At 42.7% G+C, this 22,692-nt stretch overlaps 2 protein-coding genes across 9 annotated transcripts in view; both read left to right on the top strand.

Moving 5' to 3' along the window:
* adcy9 (adenylate cyclase 9) overlaps positions 1-7,265 on the top strand; it is a 34,824-nt gene extending 27,559 nt beyond the window's left edge. For 2 of the 3 annotated variants that reach the window (XM_047333700.1, XM_047333701.1), the window contains exons 9-12: positions 554-702; positions 918-947; positions 1,736-2,012; positions 2,255-7,265. In XM_047333700.1, coding sequence (XP_047189656.1) covers positions 554-702; positions 918-947; positions 1,736-2,012; positions 2,255-3,298 — 1,500 coding nt within the window. In that variant the 3' untranslated portion in view covers positions 3,299-7,265. The remainder of the gene's footprint in view (positions 1-553; positions 703-917; positions 948-1,735; positions 2,013-2,254) is intronic. The other variant, XM_035636523.2, reaches the window with a different exon arrangement.
* An 858-nt stretch (positions 7,266-8,123) lies between these two features.
* The window catches only part of crebbpa (CREB binding protein a), a 38,087-nt gene continuing 23,518 nt past the window's right edge, over positions 8,124-22,692 (top strand). For 5 of the 6 annotated variants that reach the window (XM_047333694.1, XM_047333693.1, XM_047333692.1 and 2 more), the window contains exons 1-2: positions 8,124-9,048; positions 18,158-18,888. In XM_047333694.1, coding sequence (XP_047189650.1) covers positions 8,961-9,048; positions 18,158-18,888 — 819 coding nt within the window. In that variant the 5' untranslated portion in view covers positions 8,124-8,960. Of the gene's footprint in view, positions 9,049-18,157; positions 18,889-22,287; positions 22,408-22,692 lie in introns of those variants that run through there. The other variant, XM_047333696.1, reaches the window with a different exon arrangement.

The raw sequence follows: 22,692 nt of genomic DNA, 5'->3' as shown, positions 1-22,692 counted from the left end.
ATAGTTGTTAATTAGATGTGCAGTTGTCTGGACTTTTAATGCCTTTGAAGATGTTGAGACCCAATGACTGGGCGGGGAGAGATGGAGTACATGTGTCAGGATGAGAGGGAAAACAAACCTTCCCATGTTTTCTTTAATAACCTGTTAATTTCCCCAATTTACTGCTGTTTGAAGCATGTTTCGCATTTAAGCATGTTTCGCAAATCCTCTCTACCCACTCGAAGGATCTTTTTTATTTACGTAGATTATTTCCTGCAATGCAATATGCTCCGGATTTCACCGATGGCTTATATTTGACATTTGATATCCATAGTTTGGATTCCTGTTGAATTGCAATGCAAAACTAATATTCCAATCCCTAATTAACCATAGGTTTCATAACTAGAGATATATTTGATGATATTATTACTCGTCACTGGGGCTTTTATCTGTATTGATTTAAATTAAATAAATAAACTCAAAACATTATTATAATAAAGCTGTCGAGAACCCAGTTTGTTGTTCCACATGTATCTTTGTGAAGTCGTTTTAACAACTAGATTTTTTTCCTCAGGTGACCATGTTCCTGTGCTGTGCCACCATCCTGGCCATCATCCAGTACTGTAACTTCTGTCAGCTCAGTTTCTGGATGCGCTCAGTCCTGGCCACTGCCACAGGGGTTGCTCTGCTGCTGCTGCTGTACAGCCCCTTACACAGGTACAGGTGTGTTTGCGTGTGTGTGTGTGTATGTGCACTTATACTATTATTCTTAAATTTATTCAGTTAGTTTGGGGGTACGACATATTTCCATCAACCTGTTCCTCAGCCAGTGAAGAGGATTTAAACTAATCTGTATTATACAGTGAGTGCGTTCATGTGTGTGTGTGTATACGTGACCAGCGCACTCTCCTAACCGACACCACCCTTGTCTCTTTCAGCTCTGGTAATAACAGCTTGCCCGTTCATGGGTGAGTGTCTCCGTGGAAACACAGGGATTTGATGGATGAGTGACATTTGAAGGGTTACGTCAGCAATGCCCCTCTTTTCAACTTTTCATAACTACAGCTCTCTGGATTTATCTCATTCTCATGCTTCCCTGCCCTTTATTCCCTCTCTGCTGCTTCTCTCGCTCCCTCTGTCTCTCTGTGTGGACCAGTGGTAATGGCTGCTAAATGTCAATAGTGGTGAAAAAGCCTTACAGCCTGTGAACAAGTTCTCTTGCTTTTTTTTCTGTGTGCAAAGTTTTAGTCAAAAGTCTGAAGAAATTCAGGTGTACTTAATGTATCATTAGTTTTTCAACCCAAGTGTTTCTTTGTCAGTTTTTTTAGGGACAAATCGCCTGTCATACATATGGTAATCTTTGAATTTGTGTGTACATAGTAGATCAAATGAAACTACATTTCTCAGTTATCATCCTCTATATTTGTCTGTTTGTTGCCTCGTCTGTACACCAAGATTGTTTCTTCAAATGGAATAGGGTAATTTTTATAATTTTTATCCCTTGTCTACGACTTCAGTTACTCATGTCCCACATTTCCCTGAATTCCCTTTTAACTATAACCACAGAAAATAAAGAGAAATATCTAATATACAGTAAGATACGTACAAATGTAGCTAGGTGGTCACCAGTGGGGGTCCCATCAGGATGGTGTTTCGCACACATGATCTCACAATAAACTGGGTTATGGAAACTTTTGTCAATTTTGATTCCCACATTTCTCTGATTACTGTCTCATTCTTCCGTTTACTCTCTCAGACTGAACATCTCCACATCAAGTGACGGTGGCTCAGAATCAGGCCCTGACCCTCCCCCACGACCTCTTGACCTTTTGGTCCCAGAGGCTGTCCTGGCCTTCTTCCTGCTTCTTCTGCTCGTCTGGTTCCTCAACCGTGAGTTTGAGGTCAGCTACCGTCTCCATTACCATGGCAACGTGGAGGCTGACAAACATCGCTTCAAGATCCAGACGATGCGAGACCAGGCTGAGTGGTTACTGGGCAACATCATCCCCATCCATGTCGCTGACCAGCTCAAGGTTTTCGTTGTTGTTTAAACAAAAATATGAGCTTCATGTTGCCGACTTTCTTCTTGTTTTATATTCCGGAACACAACCTTTCACACAAAGACATCCAAAAGGAAAATAAAGATGAAAATTATAACCACTCTATATTGAAAAAAAAAAAGCGATTTGTTAAATATACACAGATTCAAGTGATATACTTTAAAAAAAACGCCTCTTAATATTAGCTAATGTTTGTCTTGTCTTCGTCCCCTCAGGTGACCCAGAGCTACTCCAAGAACCACGACAGTGTGGGTGTGATCTTTGCCAGTATTGTAAACTTCAGTGAGTTCTATGAAGAGAGCTACGAGGGCGGAAAAGAGTGCTACCGTGTACTCAACGAGCTGATCGGAGACTTTGACGAGCTCCTTCGCAAACCTGAGTTCAAAAGCGTGGAGAAGATCAAGACGATCGGTGCCACCTACATGGCGGCGTCGGGACTGAATGTCGAGCAGCTGGCTGAGAATGACGATGACTCGCCGAATGCTCACCTGAGGGCCCTTTTCAACTTTGCCCTGGAGATGATGGGTGTCCTGGATGACTTCAACAAGAACATGCTGGGTTTCGGTTTCAAGCTCCGTATTGGATTTAACCATGGGTCGCTCACGGCGGGGGTGATCGGCACCACTAAGCTGCTCTATGACATCTGGGGAGACACGGTCAACATTGCCAGCCGCATGGACTCCACGGGTGTGGAGTGCCGGGTGCAGGTGAGCGAGGAGAGCCACACTATGCTCGGCGCCATGGGTTTAGAGTTTGACTATAGAGGCACCGTGAATGTTAAGGGCAAAGGTCAAATGAGGACCTTCCTGTACCCCAAAAGTGGGGAAAGTATATGTCAAGATCGCACGGAGCAGGTCATCGGAGACGGACACTTGTCCGTGGCATTAGCGGCCGATAAGACTTCAAGATCTGTTGCCCAGGCAGCAGCTCTTCCTCCCTCTTCTTCTACCCCTCCTAGCTTCCCTCCGCAGGCCCAAATCGCTGTAACGCCTTCGGGAGCCGGGCCTGATCCTGTCCCAGCTAGGTCCACAGAGATGAGGGAGGAAGGATACAGGGACGCTGCACTCCTCCGCGGGCAGTGCTCTGCCACAGACATTCACACCCCTCCTTGCTCTGAACTAGGCCCAGGACCTAGTGCTGCACAAGTGCCCTCCCAGCTGCAGCCTGCTCCTCTCGCACTTCAAGAGGAGGAAGATGAAGAGGAGGAGGGGGCCAATGAGCTGACGAAACTCAATGAGGAGTTTTATGCTCGTCTCTGATCACTTCCTCTCTCCTCCCCTGTCACCTATCTGCCCCAGCCGCTGCCTCCCCAGAATGGAATGCAGGTGTGGGCAGGATGCTCCTCCCATTAGACAAGTGTCCTCAGCATGGCTGAAGAAGAGGGAGTTTATCATGCCAGGGCAACAGTGGCTACATTTGCGATTAAAATAGCTACCAACATCTTTCATGGGAATGTTGTCTGAGTGCCGGGGTGGGTTAGGCCTGTGTTGAGCACAGCAGTTTATCAAAGAGAAAAGGCCGGAAGGCAGTGAGAGGTAAAGGAGGATTTGTCGGTGTTGTTGTATTATGTTTTTGTTATTAAGTGCCTTCAGGACTAGAACAGTGAACGAACAAATATGAACGCTGAACAAAGTTTTCACAATCTTAGACTTCGGAACATGCTGTGGTTTCTTACTCCATGCTCTTATTTCCAATGCAAGTATTTCTATAAAAAAAAAAAAAATCATTATTGTTGTGCCATATCATTTGTATCAAAGCCTTGACCTTACTTAAGGGAAAATAAGTTAAGATTCTATATAAGTGCCAGTGCAGCATGATGGGCTGAGCAGGGAACTAAGGGAAGAATGAGGGACTCACACAAAGCAGTATTAATTTATATATTCTGCTTTGACATGAGGGCTTAATACATTATTCATTTGTGCTAGAGTCTAATGCTACAAAGCAGGCTGCATAGATTTTAGTTTGTGAAGCAGCTAAATGCACATTTTAAGCACAGGTCTTGCACAGTGTTTTTTCGACCACTTGTATTTGGTAATTATTACCGTGAGAAGGCTTTGAAGATTTTTTTTTTTAAACAGATTTCTTGTCTTTCGTACAATCAAAAGCACAAAATCACATCAGATAAGGGAATAAAGATTTGGAAGAAGAGGTGGTTTGTAGAAAGTTAGATCACAAAAGCAAGAAGGCACTTTAAATACACTTCAAGTGATACTCAACATTTGAGTAAGAAACTCTCACCCCACGTAGACCTAAAATGGTTGGTCCGAAAAAAACAAACCCTCCTATGACGATTATGATCAACATAATTCGATAGAAACTCCTCAAACCAATCCTGCACTATAATCCACTATTCTGCTGTCGTTCTTGTATTTCGAACAAAGTATTGGCTAAATACTCTACTCCCATGAGTTATTGGAACCTGTACTCACAGGCTAGATTGGAAGCTGTTATGGTGCATGAAAAAAAGGAAACTAAAGAAAATAACCAACAGTGTGTAATTGCATCTCCCAATACTTTTTTGGCTTTCCTACCCTGTCTATGGCTCTCGGTCCAAGAATTTGTGTTTCGGGGGTGATGACAGGGACGACATACATGAACTGGTTCATGGTCAGCGGCACCTTAACTCTGAGGCCATCAATATTGTTATTTGTGAGGGACTATTTTCAGTGGTGGGTTTGCTGTGGTAGTGCGTATTTATGGCAGCAGAAAAGTGCATATGGGATTAATATAAAATAAACGACAGACCCCTTGTTTGTTCTACAAGGGAGCATGTCACCCAGCCCTAACCGTGGACAACAGTGAACCTCTGTTGCACTGACAAATACGACTTATTAGGCAATATACACATACAATGCTTATTATTAGATTTGATTCATTTCTAGTTTTAGGTCTTTTTTACAAGGGATGAAAATAGAGAATGTGACCATATTAATCCATGATTTAAACCTACAGTGGGGTGAGAGTTTGATACCCAAAAGACTTTGGGTGGAGAAGCACTTGAAGCAGGGACTGTGAGGGACAATCACTGTGTAGTTCTTGATAAATGTTGGGTTGGTCCACGTTGCTTTCGGTAAAAGTATCAAAGCATAGATCAACTTCAGTTTCTGTAAAACCTCAGACTCACACTTTAGTGACGTTGCCTTCGTTGCTGAATAAAAGACAAATATCGGTCAGTCCATTACTATAGATTTATTCAAAAGCTGCCTGATTTGTTGTTGACAGGGTGGGACTTTTAACTTTGATCCTGTCACGGCCCCTTCACTGAGGGGAACCTTTACTGTAACAATAAACTTAAATTGTGCCACTTTAATTGAGTGATCTATAGGTGCAGTGCAACCTAAACTAGCTGATTGTTTTGTGGTGCCTGAAACTATGACTGTATTTTCTTTTAGCACTTTGGTTTCCAGAATTTTTTTTTATTATCATGCTGTTGTCATAATGAGGATAGATTATGTATGATTGTATGTTTGATGAAATTTTGCTCGTTGTGCAGGTTTTGCTGCATATTTTGGAACAAATTTCATCTATTCTTTTCCTGTTCTTTCTTTCTGTCAAAAACCGGCCACCTAGAATGATGTGGTGGTGTTCCCATCAATGCCTGGCACCTCTGCAGTTCCCGTAGCTTTTTATTTTCTTCATGCTTTGTCTCATGCTTTACACCTGAAAACACTTGTTTCCCCCTTGTACTTTGCGCATGTGTATGTGTGTGAGAAAGATATTTCAGCTTTACAGTACGGTGTCTGTAGAGGAATTACATGACTGAATTCTTTGACAAACCCTGGAGTTTGAAATTTCTATAATGATGAGTGCCTTTTAAAATAGGAATATGTGACCTGTGATTATTTCTATCAAATAATTATTTTAAACCCCAGTAACATAGATACCGTGAAAATCCAAATAAGTTTCTCTTGGAGTTTCCCCCAGAATAACATATTACAAAAATAGCTACGTGAGATCTGCTTTTTGGCCGAAATCTTGTTCCCTGCTTTCAGAATATTTTCTAACAAGCACACAAAGTTATGGAAACAAATGAGAATATCAGGTATCAATTTTGAATGAAAATTCTTAACCCCCCCCCCTCACATTTTCCAGATTAACCTCCTGCCTCACGTCATAAAATGACCCATCATGATTTTCAGGCCATTGCACATGTAGCGATCCATATCTGAAACTATCCATAGTAGATTTGAGGTGTGGGACTCCACAGGTTGATGTGCAAACCACCTCTCCAATAGCGCACATCTGTACACACGCATTAATAAAATGTTAAAGTGAACACTGCTGGCTCTGTGATCTGTGGTGCATTTGGGGAGAAGAGTGGGATCTTGTTTGTATGGGAATGAATGAAGATTTTTCTCGCCTTTGCTTGACACGCTACATTTTAGGTTGATTCTGCACCATACTGTCATCCCTTAATTTCATTTCGCTGTCACTCTGTCTTCACTTATGTTTAATATTAAGCATGTATAGCCAACACACAGGATTCCTCAAATCACTCATTTAAAGGTGTTTGGAAGCCGTCGCTCTCTGACGGGCTATCTATCGACTGACGTGTGTGTATGACAAGGTTTATTTTACTTTTGGCAGAGGGAAAGAATTGCCCCTGGATGTCCAGTGTTCCAATGAAAAAAATGCAATTGAAAAAATAAATAAATTAAAACGACTTGCATTGCAGAGAAGTTTGGGGCATTCTGCTCTGTGAGAGGAAAATAAAGCAGAGGCAAAAAAAGAATACAGCAGTGTTTGATCAGCACTTGTTAAGGCATCACAGCAAAATAGCTTGCCTAATCACTCATTTAAACGGTGACGGCTCCACCTCTTCTCATTGTAAATGTTTTAGTAAATCCAACCCATATGTGTTTTTAATTACACTGGGACAAAAGTTAGAGGAGAGTTGCTCGATTTCAAACCTTTGTGTATCTGCTCTATGTTCATGAATGAGATGTATTATGTATGTTTTGTGCACATTACCCATGTATCATTTATCAACACTCAATCGTAATCTGTACACATTTGCACGAAGCACACAAGTGTTTGTACATATGCAGTTATTTTGTCACATATGATTTTTTTATACATGTGCATGTGTCAGAATTTGCCAGAAAACAATGAAAAGAGACACATATTATCAAACCGATTCAATGTGTGTATTTTTGAGTATGTGTGAGTGTTATGATTTCATTACTCTTTTTCTTCAGAATGAGAGAAATAAATCAAAGAAGAGTATACTTGAGTGCACTGTTAAGTATAAAGGGAGGATGGGTTCAAACTATATGCACATTAGCCAGATTAATTCCCAGCCATTTGATCAGCCATACAGTGTGTATGTACATGTCATTGCCAGAACCTGAATAACTTAATGATTTACTTTAGACATTTGTAGCCATTCACCTCTAGCAGCAAAGTACAAGAGAGATTGGTATAGACGTTTAGAACTAACCCACATCATTAAAATAAGATTCAAAGCTAAAATTAGTAAAACTACACAGCCACCAACTGACTGTGGCGTGTATTTTTGTTATAGCTGTACACATCTGCAGGGAGGGTGACATGCGCTGACCTACTCTGCGTGCACATGTAATGCAAAAAATATTACAGTTGTTGGTGTAAATAGAATTATTGATGCTAATAATCATAATAATAATTCATTTTATGATATCCAAGCTACAAGCTGCCTCTGTCAGTCTCGGTTAACTTTTTTACTCTTCAAATTAAATAGACCATCATTCACTTTCCATAAATGTATTGAATTTGATTTCAAATTTAATGTTATAACTAATTTAACAAGATTTATTTTACTTCTACCATCATTTACATGCATTCGTTAAATATTTAGTTCTGATATTGTAACATTTAAAGTGATTTTTTAAATGTATTTTCTATGTAATTTAACAATAAAGTCCATGGAGTAATAACATTTCTGAAAATGTAACAGTTGGATATATGAATGTCATGTAATGTAGTGGATCACAGGCGGTCCTGTAGCGCCCCCAGCGGTCGCCGTCAGCTGTGTTTTCACGTAGGGCGTGATGCGCGGCCCCTCCCCCTCCACAGTCGATCTGGAAAAGAAAAAAAAAACTTTTTTGTATCGAAGGAATCAACAGCCGCCATCTTGTCGTGGCTCGGAATTAGGATTTCGGTCCAACACTGGTTTTTACGTAGAAATCGAGCATTATTTCTGCGATACGAGGGCGCCATTCCCCCGAAAACGAAACCCTAACGTCGCCCCGGAGTCGTTTGGCGAGAAAAAACGGGAACTGGATCGTCGGTCGTCGGGCAGAAAAGCTCCGTATATGTGATTTCCCCTTCGGAGTGCGGCGATTCAGCCCCTGTCGCCGTCCGGCAGCAGTATTGTTTACCGCGGGCGAGCGGGGACGACGTCGTGACTTTCGAAGTGATCTGCACAAATACGACATTGTTATGCAATTGTGCATTTTTGCGGCGCTTCGCGCGATTTTTGCATGAAGAAATTTGACGTCACGCAAAATGGTTACTTCGAACATGTAGGAATCAGGACTTTCGCCGCGGAGCGCAGGGGTCCACCAGATGTCATTGGATTTGTCGTTCTGAAGTTGTCGTTTTACATGGGGGACATTTTATTCTGCGTTATTTAACGACAATGATGTGGCTGTCGGGTGTTGGATTATCATGGGGTGAATGGCGGTGGCGAAGCGGGGCGCTATTGCATCTCTTTTGAAAGCCGCCGACTCTCGCAGCGCGGAGGAGCTAACGCTAACGGTCAACTTAGCTGCTAGCAGGCAATTAGCTAGCTGTTAGCCGGTTAGTTAGCGCGAGCGGGCTCCCAGCTCGCTAATGTGCTAACCGGGGAGGCGCGGGTCGAGAGAGCAACTTCCCTGTCACCAGGTAACCACACGCGCGCGCGCGTCGGCTCCGACAAGCAGCCGGGACACGGTGACGACCATGGCCGAGAACCTGCTGGACGTTGGACCTCCCAACTCCAAGCGGCCGAAGCTGAGTTCACCTGCCCTGTCGGCGACTGATGGACAAGGTAAAGGCCCCGACGCCGTCTGCACATGTAAACACACGCACGGCGTTCCCGTGTGAGGTCGGTCCCGACACCTCCCCTGGCGGCACAGCGAGCCGAGCTGCGTGTTGGCAGCGGGCACTGTGGCGTCATTGCGCTTGCTGCAGTGTTGTGGTCGTTGGCTCTGTGGGGAGCGTTTCATCGCACGGGTCTGTACTCTACGCCCAAATGCCAGTGTGGCAGCCATGCCCTCCCCGGGCTGATGCAGTGTAGCGCAGGTCTAATATCAGCCCTGCAACAGAATCTCACCAATCCAAAGGCGATTCGGGCAGAGGCAAACTAACGAGCTGTGTTACAAACTACAGCCCCGTCAATGGAGCCCACATTCAATGCAACACCTTTTACACAAAGAGCATGTTTTGCTTCAATGGAAGTGCGATTTCTCGCTCCAGCTTTTTCTTTTTCACTTAGTGTACACCACCGGCAACTGAGAATATGCATGTGACAGTATATGTTCTTCACACGCGCTAGTCTCTGAAAGCCTGTAGTCATCAGCCATGTGCAGGAAGTTTGTACATAAACAAATGATTGTGCAGCTGAAGTGTAGGCTACTCTCTGTGGCAGTCTGGCCCATGCATGGCTGCAGATATAAGGGTCAGATGAACACGGTCATATCTTACACTCTGATGGTCTCCCATACTTAACTAACGCAAAGTCGGCTACAAAATCGCCCCCGGTCCTAGGTCAGATGCCGCTTCAGTTCATTGCAAACTGTGCAGCAGACATCTGCTTCTAATATGGACACTCACATTTCCTGACTGGCCCTGCGAAAAAATGGTTCCATTAATTAGACAAGAGACTACCTTTTAGTTATGTGTCCACTTTGCAGGTTCGTATTCCAGTAGGCGTTTTTTGTTAAACCCGAGATGAGGGATACTAACTTTAACTTAGGTCAGTTGCCATGGTTACTGACTCTGTGAACCTTACATCAGAGTGGATTTTGAGACCCTGTATAGATGCTTTCATTCCCCGATGACTACTTAGTAGAATGTTACAGTTTTTCATCACAATCAATCACATATCTGAACAATATTTCCAACATTTCATATCGCGGACCCAACCAAAGCAAATTCTTTGCATTGACCTTAGATTTTTTGCGAGCGGGATTTTTCCGTACAACAAGGTGAAATAACCACTGATATTTACTTTGTTTAATATGTGAAATATGATGAAAACAATATCCTTAACCTATCTGCACTATATTCCTATGCTTCATTTTCAGCTGTATCCATGTTGTTTTGTGCCCGTGGGATTGCACCTAAACCAAAAAATACATATAGCATCGCACCGATTTCATACGTGAGCACCGGGAAACCCGGGCGTCTGCGCACTGGACAGCATTGCTAACCATTACACCGTGTTTTGCTGCAAAGTGGCAACGAAAATATTGCTTTCCTTCAGTCTTACACGTTAATTCAGGCAGCAATTGCCGTCGACTATCTCTCCTTTTGCATTTGCAGCTGTGATGCTCGAGCTTTCTCAGAATGTGCTCATTTTCTCCATGAGCACGATGTAGTATCTCCAACTCTAATGGCGTGAAGTAGGGGGACCTTGTTTTCTCTCCGGTTGCCATGGTGACTTGTAGTATCAGAGCTCCATTGATGATGGCTTTTTATAGTTGGCAGCCACGCGTAAAATACTCGCGATGTATTTGATTTTGAATTATCTCAGAACAGCTGTTCTGGAACCGAAAACTCTGGGTTTCCCATCTCTGGGTTGGTCAACTCAGAGTTCAGGGTTAGGTTCAGAGTTTGTTAGACCTGCTTTCTGGAATACACCCCAGGCCTTTCTATTATGTTGATCAGGCTTTTTTTTTGCCAGTGTAAAAATGATTGATACCGGTGCTTCATTTGGGTTTATAAACAGGAATTTATTCCAACTTGGGCATTTCCGTGTCCACAGCAACCCTAAGGACAAGGACATAAACCAACACATCAAACTGGATGCCACAAACTGCAAGTTATTGCAGTTTGTGATACTTTGTACAGGCTTCTTAAGACACGTTGATATGTCTAGACACAGGCACACCTGAATATAAGACAAACACCTTTTTTTTGGATTACTGTCTCTAAATTAATACATTTTAAAGATTTAGAAGACTTTAGTCATACCATTCAAAACATATTTTAGACATATTGTTCAGTTTGAATCAACATTATTTCAATACACTTGTTGCTTTAAGGAAAAAATATTTTCTCAAACTTTTTAACACCAATCTTAAGACGTGTCCTTTTCTGATATAATAATATGTTACTCTGTGAAATTCTTGGCTGCTTGAACAGATGATTCTCTGATCAGTTTCTGAGTTGAAAAGGTTGTTAGGAATTTATTTTCTCTGTGGCAGCAAAAAAATCTAACTGCAGCCACAGCAGCCAACTCCTGTATGCTAAACTGTGTTTACTAGACACTGTTGGGACTAGGAGACATGCTTTAGATGGATGGGTGGAAAAATTTGCTTATTAAATTCAAGCAAAAATACGGCACTCTGTTACACAAAAAACTTTACAAAAGCCATTCATATTTATAGGCTGTGTATTAGTCATCTGGGTCTGAAGATTGAAGATTGTCAGCCTCCTAGTGGTAAACATATTTAGTAATGTAGCTTTAATTGAAACATGAGCCAGTATCTACTTCGTCTTCTATTGTTAATATTTAAAGGCAATGTTGTAGTCGAGTCACTAAACCTCAAGTCCAAGGCGAGTCTTGAGTCGAGGTCCCATTACCTGAGTCAGGGTCTTAAACCATCAGGGTTGAATGTGATGCAAGTTCCGTGACAGCAACCATTATCCATAAATGAATTTTCAAGGGAAAAGTTTTACATTCAGGCAAATGAAGTATGTTTTGGAAAACCATATCTAAGTAAGGTTGTAAGGCTGTAGATCTCTTAAAGCTCAGAGTAAGATGTTTTAATATGTATTAGTAGTTAAGCTAAGGTTTTTCTTCAGTATCATATTCATCAAATGACGTGTTCTATGTTGAATTTTTACTTTGTCTGGTTTGCAAAAAAATATCAAGCTGGACGCCCTTTCACCAAAAAGTCTCTTAAACAATGAATTACAACGCCCATTACACATTGCAAAGGCACCACATGTCTGCAGTGATCAATCATTTAACTTGCCCCACCTCTTCTTTATAGTTTTCAGCAGTTACAATTGGGACTTAACAGACCCCATGGGACGGCACTGGGCAACACTATCATCAGTCGTAAATGGCTGCAGATAAAGAGTTGGCTTTCACTCTTTGATGACTGCCATGCCTGGAGCTTTGTGGACAGCACCCCTTGGCCCTGACCTTTGGTCTTTGTCTTTTGCAGTAGAGCCTGGTTTGAGTTGCACGTCCCATTTTAGAGTGTATTATAGCACATTTTGGATTGTTTGTGCGTCACATACTTAATGTGTGCTTGAGCATATAGTGTGGTTGCAGTGGCCGTGATGTTTTTATGTATTCAGGTCTTGAGTTGGGGAGGTTCCTTTTTATTGTTGTGGCAGAGAGCAAACACGTGCCCCCTGTCTGTCTATTGAAGCCATCTGTCACCCTTCAGCCCCCCACCCCTGGTCCATTCATAGTGCAGATAGGTTTATTAAGATGTCTTGACATTGCAATGACTCATTTGAACAAGCGACAATTCCTGTTGGTTTATTTGTGTTCAGGAATACCCAGAATTACAGTGTTTTGATATCTCATATTTTCATCATAATCTGTAAATGGCTGATAGTCTTAAGCCAACTAGAGATGTAACGGTATGACAATTTAACATCATGGTTATAGTGACCAAAATTATCACGGTTATCAGTTTTGTCACAGTATTGTTAAGAATATGATGAAAAATTAAACACACTGATATATAAAGTACTGACATAAACCTTTCAAAAGAACGGTTCATCCTTTTTTTCTCTACAAAGGATTAATAATACCATGAAACAATCAGATTTAAAATAAATTAAAAAAAAAGTTTAATATCTCTGGTTCTATTATAAGTCCTCATTGACGCCGCTCCCTCTCCGCATTCACTCTGTAGTTCGCTCGACCACCGGCTTTCTCTGCCTGTGTGCTGGAAGAGGAAACTGAACCTTGACAACATAGAGGTCTCATGACTGACTGATTATCTCTGTCGTCAAGGGGAGTTGGTGGTTTAGGACAGATGAGCAGGCTAAATATCTGGACCAGTCTGGCAACCCATCACCTACAGTGTGAGCTGTGATGTGACAGACAGTGAGTGTGTCACCCCGGGGGAGGAACTGTAGCACAACACAACAACGCTCTTCACCAATATTCTCTGCCTTTTCTGTGTTTCTGAAAATAAATCCTTGCGAAGACTATATGCAGGGTTTTTTCCTGTCATGTTGTGCATTTTCGCTGCAACAGATGCCGCTACTTTAATGCGGAATCATATATAACACTTCATGTTATTTCTCTCCGTCCGCACAACACATAGAGCGCTCGCTCAAACTACTTCCTGTTTCTGACCTTTCAACATAAGAATATCCTGCAATATATTGAACAGTTTCTTACTGACGTACTGTGAAATCGACAAATAATTACTGTTTAGCTCCCGTGTGTTTATGTGAAACAACATGCTTTGGAGACATTTTTTCCTGGTGAAGGATCATGTAGTGTGTGAACCTCCGTCGCAGATGAGTCACGTAGTATGAACAGCACAACGAATGAAAGCCTGCGATTTCAAGACAGCACGTCGTGTACTATGAACAGAACAGCGACCTTATGACTATGAAAAGTGTGTAGTGTCAAGGCATAAGCGGGAGCAGATGAGTGGAGATGGAGGGTTGTCTGTCACCACCCACAAACCCCTCCTGTGTGAAGTGTGTATGACAGCATCTCAAATTAACGGATAGATCTATAGATCTATTCAGTAACTCTGATTTGTCCTAAGGCACTTGGCTAGAGAATGCAGCTCTATCAGCTCTTGTGGGCAGACTTTAAAGGCTGTGATTGATTATTATATCTCTTCCATCTGAATGTGACCACTCCTCCTCACTTGTTTTTATTGGGAGATGGCCACACAAAATTCCAGCACACTCAATGCGTATACCTTGACAATACAACAGTAGAATATCTGGAGGTTTCGCTGCAGGCGAGTGGCTGTGTTGATGACTGTAAACATAAACATTGCTTTCTGGAGCAGAATTATAGCCATGTCCTGCCTCATGCATGCTTTACACAGACATCACAGACATTTCTGGAAATGTTCCTGCTATCGCCAATTCGTCTGGCTCCTGCTGTGTTCGTCATATATGCACGTCAAGTTCAGCTTTACATTCACTAGGCGGTCAGAAGCATGAATCCCAATGAATGGTAGTGTTGCTCCGTTGGATGTATGGAGAAGCAACATACCAGCTTTAAAGGTGATAATATGTCAATGTTGTGTTCACAACTTGTTGCCAACAAAATAAAGTATATATTGCAAGTTTAAATCGCAGGAAGTAGGAAAGAAAAGTGCTGCTGTGCCACTAATGTGATTCTGTATGTGGAGTCTGAGGTGGACGTGTCATACGGTCCGTGGTCGTAAATTGCAGGCTCCGCGCAGATGGTCCTTCAACCCTCACCGGCAAGGGCAATTTTAGAAATGTATATGAGTGAATCATGAAAAGTGTCATTTGCGTTTGTGATGCTACAGTAAATATTTTGCAGATATTTGCTTCACCAGGGTTGTAGACTCCTATTTTGAGTTGTAATGGTTGTGTCACACAAATTTAAATACTTTTACTAAAAAGATTATTTCTATCTTAAGATCATGTAATACAACGAAAATGCAAAATCTCAAGCGGTGTTACAACTTTTTCATACCACAGTAGCCCAAACACTTTTAGAGTAACAGATGCACAATCCTCAAATCGCTATGGAGATTTCCTTCTGCAAAATGTTGGTCAATTGTTCAATTCAAATCATCCGTTTTTACCGTCCTTTGACACCAAAACATCATAATTCTTGAATGTCAACTCTCCTCTTGTGACGTGATATGACTCTTCTGTGATGTGCAGCAACAGATTAACTAGTAAAAAGTAGCATTTTACAAATGAGAGTATTTGATGAACGTAGGCGCTACCACTGTTGCACACAAAAATGACACCTCCTTCCAATGTCACATTTATTAAACAGTCATGCCTTCTCAAGAGTCTTATTACCCACTCCAAGGAAACTTAAAGTACTGTTGAAGAAGCAGAGGATAGATTACTTAACCTGCTTTAAATTACTTTCTTCCTCTCCCTGCTGTGATACTGAACAGTAAGTGAAAGGCTACCAGCAGCCACGCTGCACCTGTCCCTCCAGGCCAGGCACTAAGCCCCAAGGCAAAATGACAGACAGCCCCAGTCTGGACCACTGCTGCGGCTGCTTTTGCGGGTATTTATAACCGCTAACTCTCAGACAGGGGCCACAGGGGATATAACAGGAAAAGGTGGAGAGCATTGTGGCGATCATTCAGTTAAGAAAGGGGGATAATTAAGTAAAAGAGTATAAGAACAAAATAATTAATCGGAAGCAAATGTAACCAGTAAAATGGGGGGGGGGGGGGGGCTGCAAGAAGAAAAGAGTTAAACTATAGTTCTGTCTCCCCTCCCCCTCCTTTCATGGTTGGGGCTCCCCTGGCAGCATGTGGCGCTACCCAACCAAAACATTGCTTTGCATCGTTGGTCTCCAGCCAAGGAGCCTGGGGGCAAGGTCCCACAGTATGTGTGTGCGAGTGTGTGTGTGTGTGTGCGTTTGTGTCCATTCAGAAATAAATGCAGGGTCAGATCATAGCACATGTGGTTGAACTGAATGCCGCTGCTCTGAGAGCGGCCATGTGGTTGCTGGCTGAGAGGAGTGAGCGAGGAAAAGACGGATGGTTCCCTCAGCCTTAAACAAGCTTCCACATGGAGCACCTGCTTGCCTGATGCCAGGGACAGACTGAGAGTAGCATGGCAGAGCTGAAGGGCTGTGTTTACTCAGGAAAGGCCCAGTGCCCTCATTAAAAGCGGGATCCAGCCTGAATCTCAATGAAGACATCCACCAGCATGGATAGATGGGAGAGGCAGGCGATAGATGGGAGAGTAACTGCCTCATCATGTATGCGCTATCCTGCCCTCTCCCATCCTGTAGCATTAAAACCAAGGCCCTGTTCATCATATGTTGATTAGTAAAATGCTTGATTCGATTAGGAGATGTCTTAGATAAAGTAAGATTCTTCAGCTCTCTCAACCTCCAGCTGTGCAGCTGCAGTAAACTGCTGCCTCTGTGAGCCATGTTGCTGCCAGCCACAACCATGCAAGCTGATCATGGCCTCTGCTCTTAAATACATCACTCCACCACAGGCAATGAGTTAGTGAAGATGATTGTTTTAGCCTTTGTGAGGCAACCTAATAAAACTCTGTGCAGGCTTTCAGACCGAAAACCGCTGTGTATTAAAGCAGTGAGAGGGACTGTGATGCCGAGGAGCATGTTTCTTCAAGTGTTGTTGAAACCTTTTCTAAAATACAATCCAGGAAATCCAGTGTGAGTAACAGGTCTATACGTTTGAAGGCTTATCACATGCCATATCACAATCATTTTATATTTTGTTTGGGACAACTCTGGGCTTGGCAGTAGAAATATTGGCCATTGCAGCTCCTTGCTAGATGACTTAATGTTGTGCCAGGTTCAACTGTTTTGCTGGATGACCCGGCTGAGTACTCTGGTGGTTCTCAAACTGCTTGGGACCGCAGCTGGAATCTATCTGGTTGGCCCCTTCTCCACTAAATCAGGGGGCAATTTGTATGAAGGAATGAGGATTATAACAGAGCAAACTCCCACTCTCTGCCATACCTTTCTTAAACAAATGCTTCCCATTTGCTTCATTGTTATCAACCCCTCTTTCCACATGCTCAATATTCCGCAGTGGCATACCTTACTAATTCTTAGGAATTGCAGTTGGTTTAGCATTTCTCAATGTTAATGAATTTTTGAACAGTTTTACAAGGGATTGTACTGCAAGATAGTAATGGTAAAACAGGAACCAAACAGTGGTGAGCTGGTTAGATGAAGAGCTGTAGGTGACATGCACTCTGACATACATCTGACATGTTATAAATGTAATCAGTGATGAAACACAGTGCAGCTCAGTTTTGAAAATAACACTAGCGCTTGAGAAAAACTTTTACAATACTTCAAATACAGTAGAAACACCCAAATCAAATTGTAATATAGCAATAATGGTAGACGACAATAAACCTGTATCTTATCGCATACCAAATGTAAACAGTGACACCCCCCAACCCCCATAACATATTAGACTTTGTCCCACTTATTGATTTGTCAAAAAGGTGGGGTTTTTTGGTTGAGAACAGCCCTAATGATCACACACCTCCCCAGTTTTTCTTTGCCGTCCTTATCACTTCATCTTGAACAAATCATGGCTCCCTAGGCACTCACCATTATGCTCATACCTCTGGATGGTGTTACACAAATAATTATCCACCGCCCAGCAGGAACCCTGAGTGCTGCTGGATTCTCTCTGATGTCAAAGTGTGTTTGTCAGCCAGTAGAGACACTTTTACGATCACAAACTGCTGTTTATACCAGTTAATTTGTTTACTGTGACATTATTTGTAAGTGTCTTCAGTTCAGTAAAAGCTGAACTCATACGGTGTCTTGATATTGTATAGGTTGTATTGTTCTTACATGTACATTGCTTTGTCCATAATGGTTATTTTGTTTTTTATATGGCCATTTGATTTATTTAAGGTTGTGTTCATTAAAAAGGTGTTCATTGCAATAAAGGTTTCCTAAGCAAGATGACTTCTTGCTGTAATATTAATGTTACATATTTGATATGGTGCTTGGTATATTGTTGAACCGTACTGTATAATACTGAATTTACACCATTTCATCTATACTTTGCAGTATTGCTTCTTTTGCAGGCTTATTTGATTGACCACAAAGGCAGTGTGGATTAGGAAACTAAATGTTCCTTACCGACTGACACACATTGTTGAAATGCATATAGGCAACATTTTCTATTTCGATTCTCCATAAATCTACTTCTCTGACATTTAGTTTGAGTTCATCTTAAATAATTCACCTCTTCCTTCTCTCCTAGATCTGGGATCACTGCCCTGGGATGATTTAGAGAATGACCTCCCAGATGAGTTGATCCCTAATGGTGGAGATCTAAGCCTGATGGGTGGGATGCCTTCAAACGGTGGAGCAGCACCTGGAGCTGGTGGGCCAGGTGGCGCCCCTGCAGGCCTTGGTGGTGGTGGCGCCACTGTCGTCCCTGATGCAGCTGCTAAGCATAAGCAGCTCTCAGAGCTCCTTCGAGCCGGTAGCACCTCCAGTATTACATCTGCAGGGCTGAACTCAGCTAGCCCTCAACAAGGCGGTATGGGGCCTCAGCTGGGAACACTACTGGGTAAGAGCCCCCTTGGCCAAGGCTCCCCAAACAACCACCCATCCCCCCAGGCCCAAAAAGCAGGAACACCAACTGGAATAGCAGGAAAGAACAACAACAATACTGCAACAATGGGCTTGAACACAGCAGGCTTCAACCAGGCCTTGATTAACAATAGCCAGGGACATGCTGGGCTGCTGACCCAGGGAGGGAAGCCCCAACCTGGGCAGGTGATGAACGGTGGTCTCGGACCTGGCGCTGGGAGAGGACGGGGAGCGGGAGTAGCAGGCATGCAGTACCAGGGGGCGACAATGCAGGGAGCCGCACCAGGACCAGGTGGAGCAGCTAGTGCTTTGGCAGAGACACTTGGCCAGGGAGGGCAGCAGATGGGAGCTCATGCCTCCCTCAGTGCAGCCCAACAAGCAGGCAACATGAACAAGGTGAGTCACAGCCTCAGTCATTTCCATAACTGTTCTCTTTTGAATGCTTTTGTGCACATGGATGATAGTGCTACAATGTATCGAGACTTATATGAAATATATCCCTGTATATCCCAATCATACACTTTTAGTCATACATTATTTGTTTAGCCGTCAACCTTGTCCCGCAAAACAAATATGGTCGTGCCAAAAAATACTGACTTAATACGTGAAGGTAGCAAAATGTTCAGTGCACGAATAAATGCACACATCCTGTATTTAGAGCTTATGCATCAAAACGAGCCACTAGGACTTCCGTAGGGGCGGGCGAACTGACGATATTTTACCGTAATCGGTCTGAATATGATCGGCTTTGCAGAGGAATAGTGCAGATAACAGGGAAGTTTCTGAGCGTAACGCGGATTGCGTAATTATTCTAATACAAGACAGTTTTGTTCGAGAAAACTGCGCATGCAGACAGACCATCAGCTCCGTGTAGCGATGGCGCAGAGAATGAACCGGTCAAAAATCAGTTTGTACTTTTGAAAAATTGACGGAGACCAGTGTTAATTTCGTTAATTAATGAAAACTATGATGAGAAATGATCCGTCAATGACATTTTTTCCATGACTAAGACGAAACGCAGATGAGCTAAAATATTGATCTCCGATGATAAAAATTAGGACGAAATGTATGTTTTGTTTTCGTTGATGAGACGGGATGAAAATGTTTAGTGTTAAGATACAATGATATTTTTCGTGCATCTAGTCCAACAGTGGTGAAACCACGGCTCACAAGTGGCATGCGCCTCATTGGCTGCTCCTGTGCGGCCAATGTGTGTTTGTGTTTAGCCCTGTTAGCAGAGCAGCTCTCAGACTGCAGCCTCACTCCGCTCACGTTGTGCGTTCAGATGTGCGGATAACGGTGAATCTCCACTCAGTACACAGAAACCTGAACCGGTGAATCAGTTGTTGTGAACACACCCGTGATGTGTCTGACAATGTCTCTACGTCTTTACTGTTCCACAGCGCTGATCAGCTGTGTATTCAAAATGTATCAAGATTGAACGTAACGCGTGTCCAGCACTGCGCTTTCGTGGTCCCTAAACAACACGACAAATGTGAGACTGATAAGATGAACAGTTCTCGAGATATGACACACACACACACACCAAACACACCCCACACACACACAAACACACACACACACACACACACACACACACACACACACACACACACACACACACACACACACACACACACACATACACGGTACTTGAACTACAACAACAAACCTTTTGGGATCATTGATAAGGAGCTTGATGAAGCCTCCCACACTTCAGATTGTGGATGCATATGCATTTTTACACTCAGCCAGTTGCTCTGTTGGTTCATCTGCACAGTCTTGACTCCCTCAGTGCTAATTTTCTGATTGGTTGTAAATTAAATATACTCGACAAATTTGCCAGCAATATTGTCACTTTTGGCAATGAGTTGATACTTGGCTGTCAGCTGTTCAGTCATTGTTAAGGTTGGTCTTGGGACCCTAATTAGTTTTGTGTGTGTGTAATGGTGCGTTCACACCAGATGCGACGAGATGTTGGCCCCAGTTTGGTTGCGCGGATAAAAAATTTGGTCACCGTAACATTTGTGCTTATTTGCCTCATCCACGCGAATATTTGCCCGTTCTTCTTTTCGCTTTGTCCCACAAACCTCCTCTGAATAAACGCACACAGACAGACACACACACACACGTAGGCATGAACTGTTGAAGGAAAAAAGGCAGACTTGAATACCGATGGGAAAGCCACACAAAGTGGTTGTGCTACATGGGGCTAAAGCCCAAAAGTCCAACTTACTTCGTCACTTTCTGCCAAGCCCTCTCCTTCTTGACCCGGTCACGATACAAACAACAACCCAGTCGGGTTGCACACACACAGCGACAGTAGTGATCCTCCATTCCTGATACATTGACAGGACGACTGACGACAGTGATGGAGGGAGGATCTTAATGCTAACAGGTCACGCCATTATATGGTGTGACTGCCATGAATTTTGCGTCTTCACACTACTCGCGCCATTTGCATCGCCCAACTAAACGACGCGTCATTCACGTCTAGTTGCTCTTTGCATTGACTTTGTAGGCAATCTACACTCGGAAAATATTGGTTTTCTGGTGTGAACGCACCATAAGAGTTCATAGGGTCATTGACTGCTCAAACTACAGCTTGCCACCAATGTGGTTTCACAGGAAATCCGTGAGAGCTGCTGAGAAGACACTTAGAGAGATAGAGAGTACACATGCTTTAACCACAAGAAAGATTAGGGGGTTATGTAGAAGTGTCTTTGAGGGTCTGTAAGCATTTTGAAGGAAGAGGCCTCTGTGTGTGTGATGTAAGCTCAGCGGTTCTCCTGTGATTATCATGTCACCAGCTGCTCCGGAGCTGAAAACCATGTGGGAGCCAAGTTACACTTCCACATGTGTGGAATGCACAATGTGCGGTGCACGTTACAGTCTGTCTGTTCATGAACGCCACAGAGTCTAAAGAGTCTGTTTTATTTACCGCTGTTGAGGAAGTAACCAGGGTGAGTCCTGGTCGGAGCGAGACAACACTAGAGAAAGTGAAAGCACATCTCCCCTGACAAAAAATACTGCAAACTCAGATACTCACGCAAGTTAAGCGATGCGGAAATTTGTCCTGAAACAGCGACATACTATGTCTTACCTTTAATGTTATTTCACGATAAGTTGTGTTTTGATCCATAAATCTGCTCCCGTTAACACAAAGGCTACCTTTCACTACCCTACCGGCAGCTCTAATGTCATTACTCAACACTACAAAGAGTGTTGGTAGAGAAAGATAAACACCTGTCTTTGTTATAAAACAGTTGTATTTAGATGGAATAAATTCTTAAAAGACATAAGTAAAATTAAATGAGTTTTAAACCTCAAATGGAACAGCTGCGGTGTCCCCATAAAGACTGTAACTTTGCTCTGCTTCTCTTTATCAGCATGAAATTTCCTTTTTTTGGCGAAAATTTCATCTTTTATTTATGTTGTTCCATTTCATTTACTCTGACCTGTTTATCTGATTAATATATATATATATATATATATATATATATATATATATATATATATATATATAGATATATAGATATATAGATATAGATATATACATACATATATACAATTTATTGGTAAATTAACCAAAAGATTAATTGACTAACAGGAAAATAATTGTTACATTAATCAAGTTTATATCCTGTTTTAAATAGGTAAACATGTCACTGTTGCTTTAAGAGAAATAGCTCTCTGCATGGCTTTAATGGCTTTAAAGTCTTTAATGGCTCTGTTTGTTAGTGACTGTGAAGTCTTTTGGTGCCTTTGGAGTTATCTAGTTTCTTCAGTTGAGATTCAGGAACCGACTGAGCCACATGGATTTTATACAGCAGAATGGAGTAGTATACTTTTCTGAACGAAAATACTTCTATAAGGTTTCGCAAACTGTGAAATATAGGTTTTCGTCCACCCGAGGTAACCAACGGATCTCGGCCCCTGTCTTTGTGTATGGTGTCCTCCATTGTGCTTAAATCGCAGGTTCTATATTTCTTTCTGGGCATTTGTGTTGGTGAGAGGCTTCTGTCACTCCTTCCCGCCTCATGCTCCTTTGTTGCTGTATATGTGCACACACGCCCCTCGCTTTCTCTCGTTTATTGGGGCGCTGCCCGCCCTGTCAGTCACGCAGAGGAGGGCAGGTATTGTAAACCACTTAATCAGTTAGAATGACAGAGGGCGAGTGCAGTGAGGAAGGAGGAGGGG

The sequence above is a fragment of the Scophthalmus maximus genome, chromosome 8 (genome assembly GCF_022379125.1).
Source record: "Scophthalmus maximus strain ysfricsl-2021 chromosome 8, ASM2237912v1, whole genome shotgun sequence".
In the NCBI taxonomy this organism is placed as follows: domain Eukaryota; kingdom Metazoa; phylum Chordata; class Actinopteri; order Pleuronectiformes; family Scophthalmidae; genus Scophthalmus; species Scophthalmus maximus.
This window is presented reverse-complemented; position numbering and strand designations above follow the sequence as displayed.